The 12,501-nt window shown below is 45.0% G+C and overlaps 1 protein-coding gene and 1 long non-coding RNA gene across 2 annotated transcripts; both read right to left on the bottom strand.

Moving 5' to 3' along the window:
• Positions 1–6,888: 6,888 nt before the first annotated feature.
• LOC133907188 (GDSL esterase/lipase At1g28570-like) lies at positions 6,889–11,731 on the bottom strand. Its single transcript, XM_062349213.1, has 5 exons — positions 11,295–11,731; positions 10,108–10,317; positions 9,178–9,326; positions 8,810–9,086; positions 6,889–7,592 (listed from the first exon to the last, which is right to left on the bottom strand). Exons 1-5 carry the CDS (start codon positions 11,647–11,649, stop codon positions 7,288–7,290), a joined length of 1,296 nt encoding a protein of 431 aa, XP_062205197.1. The 5' UTR covers positions 11,650–11,731; the 3' UTR covers positions 6,889–7,287.
• LOC133907196 (uncharacterized) lies at positions 9,552–10,112 on the bottom strand. The gene is made up of 2 exons (XR_009907943.1): positions 10,045–10,112; positions 9,552–9,952 (listed from the first exon to the last, which is right to left on the bottom strand). It is a non-coding gene; the product is annotated as an uncharacterized LOC133907196 (long non-coding RNA).
• Positions 11,732–12,501: the final 770 nt, after the last annotated feature.

Genomic DNA, 12,501 nt, shown 5'->3' with positions numbered 1-12,501 from the left:
CGGGAAAGTGGGTGGAGATTGCGCTCACGCGCTCGGACGGAAGAGGCGGAAGCAAGGGGCGGCGACGGCGACAAGCTCCTGAAGGATAGGTCCGCGCGTTGGTGTGAAGGGAAGCGGTGACTTGACCAGAGGCGGCACTGAGGTGACGACAAGCGGCGACGGGAGGTACAAATTTGTCTCGCAACTCATTCAGATCTAAGATGTTTGTGAGTTGAATCGCAAATGGACTGAAGGAGGGGCGGTAGGTTGTCGTGCGAAGTAGGGGAGGAGTGTTGGTTCAGATTGTGGGGGTGTTCGGCTGTGGTATCAGGCGGCACCGTTGGTGGGTGGGGGTGGGCGAGGGGAGGGGACCGCTGACCTCGGGTGCCATCTCGGTTTGGTTAGCCATCTCGGGTGCGGATGGTAGGGCGGCCCTAGGCACCTGGATCTGCGTCGTCACAGTGCGACGTCGGCCTCAACAAGGCTTCCGCCGACTTGCGTGCTCATGGACTCCCTCCTCCGTGGTTGTAGATGGACGTCATCACGCTTGCCGCTCTTGTGTCAAACCTACAGAACCATGTGCAGGAGGCGACATCCGCGTTGAAGAAGATGGCCAACAACTTCAGTCTGGATAGCACCCCTGCTACCATGGAGTTATGAGAAAATGATAGAATATTGAAGGTATGTTGAGAAAGGGAATGAGAAATGGAATGAGATTCCCTGGGTGGGTGTGAGTGGAGCTGACTGGGACGGAAGCGCGGCATTTGAAATTTTAATTTTTCTGGTTAAACTAGGCGAGGAAACGTCAGCCGACCCGATCACTGACCCCTAGGCGAGGAAACGCCGCTGGCTGATGACGCCATTGCCACTTAGACCATCTCCAACCATATTCCCTTCATTTCGTTCTCTTCCCAATTCTCTTCTCTGTTCTCATTCCCTTTATTTTCTCTCATCTCCAACAGCTTCACTTCAAAGGGAATCGCAACGGGAAAGGAGAGAGAATCCCGTCCTGGAGGGAATGACCTTGGGAATCCCTTCGTGATAGGAACCATGAAGGGAAACCGTTAGAGCATTGAAGGAAACGAAAATCCCTTCACGACGGAAATTTGGGTCGTGAAGGGAAATCCTTGGCCATGGTCTTAGGCCATCTCCAAAAGCTACTCAAAATTCTATTCTCTAAAACACTATTAAAACACCTCTCATTCGATTCATCTCCAACAGAAAGTCTATATCTCATCCACTATCTCTCTCCTATATTAAAATGTTTTGTCCAACCACCATAGCTGCATCATTTTTTCACATGTTCCCGTTGCAACGGGTATTGAATGGCACGGTTAAAATTGATGGTACGTTTAAATTTCATTTATTCAAAAATAAATATATATTTGGCATTAATTTTTTTAGAGCTATTTTTTTCGATACCTGCAACTACGTAGTCACAAATGATTGCTTGCAACGTACGAAACGGATGTGGCTTCCACTGCAATTTAGCTTGTACAGGAAGGCCACTCGTCCTGCAGCGGAAGCCTCATGACTAGTGGCTTCCAGGAGAAGTAACTACGATGGCTTCCATCACAAGGCTCAGCATCTCACTATATATATGAGGCCGAGGTACTCTCACTTGCAAGCCAGCCAAATGGATTCTCATTTAGCCTGGAAGCAGTACTTGAGAGAATTGTGTTTCTCCAACGATTCTTCCAATGAGGAAGATGATTTGTTCTTAGCGACTCTCAGTGCCTGGCATGTGGACTAGGAGGCATCACAACGGGGACCTTGGGGCGGTTCAATGCCGGGTCATCAGCGTATTCACCGGAATCGGCTGGAGAGCCACAATAAGTTGTACAACACGACTACTTTGCTGATCCCGCGGTGTACCCCAACTACATTTTCTGTCACAGGTAATATTGTAAATAGAAGCTCTCTTGTGTAAGTATTATGTATTGATGTATGTGTGAGGTGCTAATGCTCGATGATCGTGCAGGTTTAGGATGAAACATGACATTTACCTCAAGATTGTGCAGATGGTTGAGGAGCATGACTCGTGGTTCCAGCAGAGGAGGAATGTTGCAGGCGAGCTCGGGCTGTCCTCGTTGCAAAAAGTGACTGCGGCATTCCGTATGCTAGCATATGATGCTCCTACCAATTCTCTGGATGAGTGCCTCCGGCTAGGGGAGAGCACCATCATAGAGAGCATAAGGCGGTTTGTTTGTGCCATCGTCGAGGTAAATAAGCAATGAAATACAACACCATTTTTTAAAAAAAACTTAATGTCAGTTATCCATCCATTTCCATATTTCTCCCCATTATTTACTACCATATCATCGACACCGATTTCATTTGGTTTGCCCATATGACAAATAAAGTCTACACCCACACACAAACCATATCATAGATAGATCACACACAAACCAAATGTAAAGTGCAAACAGACATAAGCAAGGATGCAAAAAAAAAAAAACCCACAAAGGCATGGCTACGGGCATACAAAGTAAATGTGCAGCGATCAACTCACAGTTCACATTTTTTCATAACATAAACAGTGCACACTCGATTACAAAAATAACACTATGCCAAATATCATAATATTACGAATATGACGAGGGATATGTCTTAAGGAATAACACATACATCGCGCGGGAGTACCGGAGTACAAGAGCAACACCTAGAGGTTAACCGTAAACTTATAGGGAGCAGCTACCTCGACTCGACAAATTCTGGACAACTAAATACACACCCTACCCAACTATAGCCTCCAAGAACGATCGGATTCAATGGACATACCATCGTCCGAATCAGCACACAGAAGCTTATCCGAGCTCCAGTCAGTGGGAACGATGTTGTCGTTGTCAATGTCCTTCAAGCCTGATGCTTCCTCTTCCACTGCCACGCTTCTATTGTCGGCGTGACCAACATGGTTAGGCACGTCACCGCCGCTCAGAGCATCTTCAACTTGGAACACGAGCTGCTCCAAGTCCGCCACAATGGTGTTGACCTCCAGCAATGCTCTATTGAGCTCCATGGCAGTAGGGGTGATGTCTGTACTCAAGTTGTCATTGGCCACCTTCTTCAACGCGACAGCCACCTCCTGCACATGGCCCTGCATCTTCGGCACAAGAGCGGCAAGCGCTGCAGCGTCCATCTACAAGCACGGGAGAGGGATGACTAAAGCGAGGAACTAAAATTGAGCTAAAATTGTACACTGCTTAAGCATTTCATGCATCATAAAAATAGGTATTAGCTGTTTCAATACATGTGGAGGAGCCACTACCTCTGCTGTGATACTATTTTTGGTGGATGACTCAAATGCTTTGTCTAAGAACTCTGTAGTTACTTCATGATTTGCAGTCTAAATATCTTTCCCTCAGCTTTTACTTTCAATCAAAATATAATTATGAAACATCAATGATTCAGTGTTGGGCTGACCAACATCAATGAAGCTACAAACTTCACTTACAAGGAGAAGAAGTTGATTAAATCACCTAGCCACACTTCTGCAAACTACTTCATGCCTACGCCATACATCTTAATTTGAAAATCCATTGACACCCAACTCTTTAGCAGCAAGCATCATTCAGTAATAATCCATTGAATAATCATACATGAAACATATTCATGGTAGTAATAATCCTGTAAAGTCTATATCTAAAACTAAACACTTTGAAACCTCGATGTGACAAATGCAAGACATGAACATGCAAAATGCAGTCAGAAACACTATAAAGTTGCAGTTAGGTCAGAAGATATGCAACAGGTCAAGTGTAAACATGTTGCAATCAAGCAGCTTGCAGTGCATAATTGCATATACACAACAGTGTGATTGGGATTCATTTGGGATTTGTGCACCCAACTACCATCAGCAAAGCTTATCTCTAGAACAAGTTTTTCCCATCTAGAGGAACGATGATCCAATAATTAGCTCCGGGTACAAAATCCAATTTTAATCACACAAAAACACATACTAGTCATCCCCTTCCAGAACCACATTCCTATTCAATCACATATCCAAAATCGAATCTACGACGTTGTGCTTCGAAATGACTGATCACCCTAGTCCATGGCAAACCAGCGTCTCACCAAAGATTCAAGAAGCAACAATCCAACCAAGCAAAGAGATGGATCAGGTGAAACCAAGCAACGAAACCAAGCAAGCAAGCAAGACCTCCAGAAATACACGGGGTCTTCTTCACTACCAGCGGCGACCAACCCGAGCTCCGACTGTCGCCCACGCAAAGACATGGATCTGGGACCCGACGACTTACCAGAGGCTTGGGGAGAACCACGATTTTTCTACTGCGGTTGAGCACACGGATGGTGGGGAACCTTCGAGTGTGATCGTCGGATCTGTGTTGCCCTAGTCATCAGCCGCGGGGGAGGATGTGTCATCTCCCTGGTCGCCGGATGCTCCTCGCTTCCGCAGGCCACCGAAGCCTCCTGCCTCGCCTCCGCAAGGGCTCACCAGCTCCCCTTCCGCCACTCTGGGGGAGCAACGATCCCTTCGCTAGTCACCTCGCGCACAGGGAAGTGGACACCGCATCGCTCCGCAATTTTGCCGTCGCCGGACCCCTCCCTGCATCGCTATTCACCTCGATACGATATCTGTTGGAGACAAGTTTCGGCCTTCCGCTGCCCTGCATCCGACGTGGATACAGATTGGGGGCCGGATACGGCGTCCGTTGGAGATGGCCTTAGGCTACAACCTGCACAGTAATTGAGGAAGTACGGCATCCCGGTCAATTTTGTCGGGGGAGCAAGGGAAAGACAAATCAAATAGCATGTACCTCTTTTTTTTTCCTTTGAGTAATTTCGTAAAAACTATTGATACTCTAATAAATATATCATAAAATTTAAGTAATAGTTTTATAAAACTACAGATTTAGTATCAATTTTATCACAAAATTATAGATATTTTTTAAAAAAAATTCCTAAAATTACATATTTAAGCATCAATTTTATAAAATTATAAATTTTACATCGAGGTAGTGATGTTTGATTTGTCTTTCCCTTGCTCCCTCGATGAAATTTAAAATTATCACAAAAACTACATATATAGCGTCAATTTTATCGCAAAACTACATATTCTATATGAGCGGTTCTCAGCCCCGTTACCACAAGACTGGGCCCCACTTGCAGTCTCACAGTAGCTGTCAGCTCATGAAACAGACTGTCTAGGAGTTTATGTGACTGCAAATGGGACCCATTCGTTAGGTTATTAGATCTATAGTAGAATCTATAGTTTTATGATAAAATCGACGATAGTTTTATGAAATTGTTATTTAAATCTGTAATTTTATGATTTGCAATAATTTTACCAAAGTATCTGTCGGTGTAAAGAATAGTGGGTCCCTTGCGGGCGGATCCACGCCAGTAAGATATCAGCAGATATCGTATGCCATGTTTTGTTCGGAACCACAGTCCTCCTGCACAACCAGCTAGCAACCGCGCGGCCAGCTAGCGATCATGCAACCCGACTCTCCGACCGGGCTCCGCGACCAGTCCCCAGGTCGCAGGAGCAAACCCCACGACCATTCTCCTCTGGTCGCAAGGCAGGTATGTGTCCAAGCAGTCTAATCACAATAAATATTTTTTCACTTGAGTAGTTCCCTTTTCCCATGTCCCCTTTCCGGTCGTCCACAGCGTGGTCGGCGCAGAGCAGCCGTAACCCGTCCCGTAGCATTAATCACTACGGGATGGCCTGACATGCGTGGTAGGAGTTCTTTTGTAGGTGCGCAGGCGACGCGTGGGAACGGGACAGGACAGTTCGAGCGACCGGGATGACGCAGGTGGAGGAGCGATGGGACGGGCTTTGTAGCGCCGTAAAGCAATGGGATACGTCTGCTCTTAGTAATGATAGGCCTAGATGAGAAGCTCGGGTTAGTCCTGAGTCTGTGACTTGACTCACGTGTAAGTACTCTCTCCCTCTGATATATAAATGGAGGAGTACCAAGCTTGTATGGGGGGGGGGGGTTTCAGGACCCAACAAGTAGAAGGCTGGGCAAGAAGATCATCAGTAACTAGCTTAGACCACAGGAAGAAGAATACACAGGATGTATGGCTATTACCCTGAGGGGGCCTGAAGCTAGATAAATCCCGGTGTTCTTGAATCACACACACACAGCAAGATCCAACATACGCTTTCCGAACAAAGATCACGCATCCATCGTCTGATACACCCTAGAATCATTGTCAGGGATTTATCCTCGACAATATCTGTAGTTTCATAAGCTCCCGGACGGTCCGTTTTATGAGCTGGCAGTTGTTGTGAGACTACAAGCAGGCCACATCGTCGTAGTAACGGAACTGGAAACAATTCCTCTAGAATTTATAGTTTTATGATAAAATTAGCGTTAAATCTGTAGTTTTATAAAATTACTGTTTAAATATGTAGTTTTACGATAATTTTTTTAAAGAAATGTAGTTTCACGATAAAATTAACATTAAATCTATAATTTTATAAAATTATTACTTAAATCTATAGTTTTACTATAATTTTATCATATTATATGTAGTTTTACGAAATTTACTCTTTTTCTTTAAAATAAAAATGTATTGACGACCCTTAAACTTGAAAAGATTGAGAACCCAAATATGCACTTTTACAGTTTTTCAGTTTAGTGACCCGACCCGAGCGACACTGTGGTACAGGTTTAAGGACTACCAGTGCAATTTTACTTTTTTTTTAATCAAATTCAGGAGTTCCCTCAGAAACCTCTCCCCAGAACACTGGTTCCGCCAGCATATTCTTTGTATTCTTCCAATTTCGTATCAGTAAGAGTGTTAAGCATATCACAAAGCCACAATATGCTAACGGAAGCAGATTGTTTCCCTAGTCAATGCTACTGCGTACTATGTTCAACAAGTTCTTCTGTCAGAAGTAAGAACCCAACGTAATAAATGTCCCTGGACGTGGTATTCCAGATGCTAATCAAGCTACATGTATACATGCTTCTAACTGTTTCAAGCTACATGTATATAGCTATATAGTATTGCATGCATTGCCCTCATGAGCTGAATCATATATCTAGTATCCTATATAGCATGACCACCTGCACAGACTGAAACATGGTCTACATGTTGTCCGTCGCAGTAAGCTGCTAAGAGAACAGGAGTTGAGCTATGCTATGCACTCAACGATTGCGAATTTCTGCTCCACAAAATCTCCTCCTTTTCCCTCCTTACAGCAGCAAGGACTGAAGAAATACAAGACTCCAGATCATTGGATCTCTTCTCGGTTTGAGAAGTGTCCAAGATGCTGGGTCCTGCAACATCTATACTGCTCATCAAAACTCTAATGCATTTGAGCTCAGCAGATCAAATAAAAGAGCTCAAAGCATCGTAAGTTACAGTGTTCGTTGGATTATCTGTACATTGGTGAAGTTGAGAGACTTTATATTCTTCACCCTTGCAAGTTTCTGAAAGAGGAGGAATGGCATAACCCCCTAATAATCCTTGAATGACGTATTTGTAGGTAGCCTCAGTGAAGTGTAGACCATCCCATGAGATGTACTTTGATGGATCAGGGCACACACTAGATCCAGGATTTCCACACAATATTGACAAGGAACAATTGTATGGAGCATCACTTCCACAGCATGCATTCAGTGGGACAGTGAAGCCTGCAATAGCATCAGTCTTTGCTTAGTTTGACACTTACGGATGAACAAAAAAGGAAGATAGAACAGCATTGTTCCTGTCGCTATTATTTGTTCCTTCTGCTGTGCTAAGACAATCTTGTTGGATAAAATGAGTTTTGGTGGCCGTTAAAAGTAAAAAGGTTGAAACATTGATTAGTTGGATGACTGGATTTCTATATGATTGTGAAAATTATGTCAAAAACTGTGCCTTCTCTATGTGTTGTTATGTGATAAGTCAAACAGGATCAGATCAAGATTTAGACCAACAAGTGGCTACTAAAACTTGAGATGATTTGAAACTACTTTTAGGTAACTAAGCAAGCTTGTGTCAATTTAAATTTCTGTGGCTCTACCTGTAAGTTGCAGACTGGCATGCGCCATCAGGACAATAAAAGGTTAAAGGCAAGCAATAGAGTGGCAAATAAAAAACTAAACCTACGACCCTAGAGACTAGCACAAGTAAGAAAGATTCAGTCATGGTCATATAATTCTATAAGCTCGAAAAAACTTAACCATGATTACCGGCTATTTCTTAGTTATAAGTGGCCATTTAAGTCCAGGAAAAGCATGATTGGTCAGGTTCAGTCATGCTTGCATATCGTTAAGCACTGATAGAGGCTCTAAGTGGACAAAAAACCATAGGTGCAATATTACTACACGATACCAGTAAACTATACCCGTACACTACCAGATCTGCCTTGTGTGCAATTTCTTCCCAAATTGAAGTTCATTAATGAACTAAACAGAACATAGCTCAGATTTAATTTGAAGGTTTGGAGGCTCATGTAAATCAACTAATGGATGCTTGACCTAAAAATCTCAAAGATCCCAACTACTTTAGCATATGCTTTGGGTTTTGGGGAAAGCAATTTCAACCTGAAGAAAGGCTGCAACTGTTCTGGTTGGGATCTAGAATCTTCAAAAAATCATCCAAAAAAACAAAGGATCTAGGACAATTCGGACATGCACAGCTGGGTACATGTTACACGTTCTCTTTCTATATGTCCCAAACAAAATTGCGTGTGATCTTGAAGTATGCGAGACACGTGGCATAACATCTCCCGCATGTGAGATGCTTTACTTTTCAGGATTTTTGGGACATTTCGCATGCCTCAACCGATAAAAGAGCAACAAAGCACCCTTAGGAGCTGAAAATCTCATGTACTTTGTGTTCTTTATTTATTGGAAGTGGTACTCACCAAATTTGAGTGGGGCACGGTATACGTTCAATGCAGCACCATAATAATCAGCATAAATGATGGTCACATCAGGGTGAAGATTCCTGAGCTTCTCCAACTCTTCCTGAATCATCCTATTGTGGTACTCGGTGAATTCATTTAGCCACTTAATGCACCCTGTTTGGTCATCGTAATAATCCTCTTTTTGGCTTGGAAAGATTGCAAGGTACAATGGGACACACCCAATTGGGAAATTCCCTGGAACAACTAATTTCTTTGCTCCAAGATGTATAAGATCCTGAAGAAAAAAACATGAAGTGTTAATGCAAACACATACGTAATTACACTCTCCAATATTACCTATAAGAAAAGAGGGGCAATATAAATACCGTGATGACCGAGCTTATGGCACCAACAACATGAGGAACAAGCTCATGCAGTTCATCAAGAGACTTCCCCCTGACAATTAGATGGTTGTAATCATTTCCACCAACCTCTCCCATAAGGAAAAGGGATTTGGACATTACATCACTGCGTTCTGCACACAAGTACAAAGTTTAGTGGATGTGGCAGTTTGCCTTTCGCCAAATTTCACAAAACATGGTTGTATAGTCAAAATTGAGCGTAGGTCATTTCGCGAATGAGTGATTCCAGGTATGGAACAAGATGGGTTTTTGTATCAACTCCTGAGGAAGTTTTACACATATCAATCACGAATACAACTTACCGCATTCACTAAAACAGTCAAGTGAGACGACATTCATTTGAAAACCTATTCAATATTCCTGATTACCTTTAAAAATTGGCAAACATTTTCCAACATATTGATTGGTGGTTAAAGTCAACATCATTTGCACCCATGTGCCAGTCATAACTCAGCAGCAACTTACGCACCTGATCACACTTAAAGGCAACCTAGTTTCACCTCACTAGAAGACTCAAACACAATGAATTTTGCAGTGCCATTTATCTAGTGAGCTCTTGCTGCCACAGGTCAAATGCAATCGCTATCGACTGTGACAGTAGCAAAGCACATTGCTTTGTAGCAAGTTGCAAACAGCAGCTCGCAGTGAACACATGCAGGCCATCGGTTGGTCAGATAGCGAGCACGGTTTTCAGCATGCCTGTCATTCTTTGGCCATCTTAACTTGCATTTATTACTACCTGTAAGCAGTTAACGGTTCGAAGAAGCCACCAATCACATGTTTCCTTAACATTTATTGCTAAATCAGTAAGCAGGTAATGGTTCAACACACCATAGCATTTCATCCGAACACCTTGCTGGAAGTAAACTGTGGCCAAATAGAAAAACTCAGGACCTGGCTCTGACGGTGCAATGGATGGGAGCAACTTCTTGAACCACTGCAGCTGCTCATCAAGGGAGTGTGGCGTCCATGTAGGCTCCACACCGCGTTCCCGGAAGAACGAGCCTTTGAGGGCAGTGGCCCCGCCGACCGCAAAGTTTGCACCATACCGAAAGTCCCCGCCACCAAGGTACGGCGGCACGAACGGCAGCCCAAATGCTTCCGCTGCACATAACAAGACAGCGAACACATGTCCAAGAATCCGGTTACAACACGACAAGAGATCAGATGCAGAAAAATGAAGAAGCCCAGAACAATTAAGGAATTAACGAAATAAGCGGGGGGTGGGGGGTGAAAGGCTGATATAGAAGTGTTGACCAACGTGACGATGTGAATGCCACCAATTCACTGGTGGTTGGAGCTACCAATTGTGTGCTAGTTCAAGGAGATGATGCCACCACTGTCTAGTGGTTGGGGAGAACTGGGGAAGGCGACCAACTTGTGGTGACACACCCTGTACTGTATAAGCTGGGTAACTGCACTCGAATGTTTCTTCCAACCTCTTTAAAATTCCCCATTTCGTTTTATCAACATTAGAAAAGGCGAATACATGGTTGAAGATACTTCTAAATCTATAAGTTCTGAAACTCAGCATGTTCTTGCATGTGCTTGTAGAAAACAAATCATTGATCCATATGGACATTTCCAAGTAGGACCAGAAGCACAGCTTGTGTAAACCCCGCGGTTGACAAATTCCCAACCTTGGTAGCAGCAGCATTTAATTGTTGCTGGCAGACAGGCAAAAAAAAAAAAGGTAGAACTGGGCATAGTATATTGGCCCGTGGCTTCCCCTAAAAAGAATAGATGACTAGTCCATCGCTTGAAGGAAAATCGAACGCGTAGCGACTCCTCCCTCATCATACCCTGGACAAGTACGCGGCAAGAAAGGAAGCAGAGAGTAAACTAATCAATCTAATCACGCAGAGTTAGACACGAGGAATACACCATCGACCTCTCCCAAATCCCATCGCAGGCCAAAGTCCATCGAGTATGAAAGCTCAAATTTGCACAAAATCCATGATGTCCTTGAAACAGGGGGTGAGTACCCAACGGCGACAGAATCAAAGAAGAATCAACGAGGATAAGGAGTAGACTACCGAACAAGAGGAAACAAGCAAGAAAAAAGGGTGGGCGGAGGATACCGAAGAAGTCGAGGAGGTTGCGCCCGTCGGAGTAGCGGCCGGAGGGGCGGCCGAAGAAGGTTTGGCCATATGGGAGATTCCGCGCGGGGTCTGGGAAGTCCTCGGGCACGGAGAGCAGGAAGTTTCCCGTGTCAGTGAGCGAGTCCCCGAAGCTGAACACCCGGCCGAAGCACACGCTTCCTCCCCCTTCCGCCGTCGCCGCCGCCGCCGCCGCCACGGTCAGCACCGCCACCCTTACCACGAGCCCGGCCACCCGCGCGAATGACATGGCGGGCAGGCGAAGCCGCGCCGATCCGGAGGCGAGGACGATCCCTACGCGATGGGAGAGGGGGAGGGGCAGGGTGGCCGTTGACATCGGCAGCCAGAGGGGAACGAGCGAGACGAGGAGGTCGCGGTTTTAAAGGGGATGGATGGATCCACATTGGCGGTTTGAGTTTGCTCCTCCGATTTGGAAAACATTTTTCCTTTCTTTTTCTTTTTCTTTTTAAGGGGCTCGGGATTTGGGAAATCTTTTCTTTTTTCGCTCTTGGGTCCACACTTGGGCGTGCCGTGTGGCAGGCGGCGGTTGGGTGGCTCTGGCTCTGGCTCTGGCTCGGCCCCCGCGTCGGCATCGGCATCGGGCCGGACGGACCCCCAGCACCAGCAGGCCATCCAGCTCTCCGCCGCTTGGTCGGGCTCTCCGCCGGCTTTCTGCTGTGTCCTCGACGTCTTTTTTCGCCCTGCGCAACGTCACCCTCTCCGCCGGAGTAGATACGGGCGATTTGACCGGCTCCTCCTCCTCCTCCTGGATGATTTGGGACCGTGCACCAAAGACAAAGTGGCCGTTTTCGTTTGTCCGCCTCGGTCGTTCCATCCAGTTCGCTCCGGTCCGGCGGGCGTCTCGAGCTAACGTCCTCTGCCTGGGGATTTTTTTTCTATTTTTTTAAACAATAGGACCTATTTTTATAGTCTTCTTTGAAGACAGGTTGAAACAAGACCGCTTCGTGCGCATCCTACGAGCGCTTTAAGCACAAACAGTCTGACAGCAGGGCCTTTCCGAAGGGTACAGCGGTGCGACGGTCCGGGCTCTTAAAATTTAAAGACCCTATATCCCCATATATATATATATATATACTGTATATATCAGTTTAAAAACAAATTAAAAAAATTAGATCTGAACAATTTATATTTAATAATAGATCTTATTTTTAATCTCATCCTAAACCAC

This window comes from Phragmites australis, chromosome 2, assembly GCF_958298935.1.
Source record: "Phragmites australis chromosome 2, lpPhrAust1.1, whole genome shotgun sequence".
NCBI classification, from domain to species: Eukaryota; Viridiplantae; Streptophyta; class Magnoliopsida; order Poales; family Poaceae; genus Phragmites; species Phragmites australis.
This window is presented reverse-complemented; position numbering and strand designations above follow the sequence as displayed.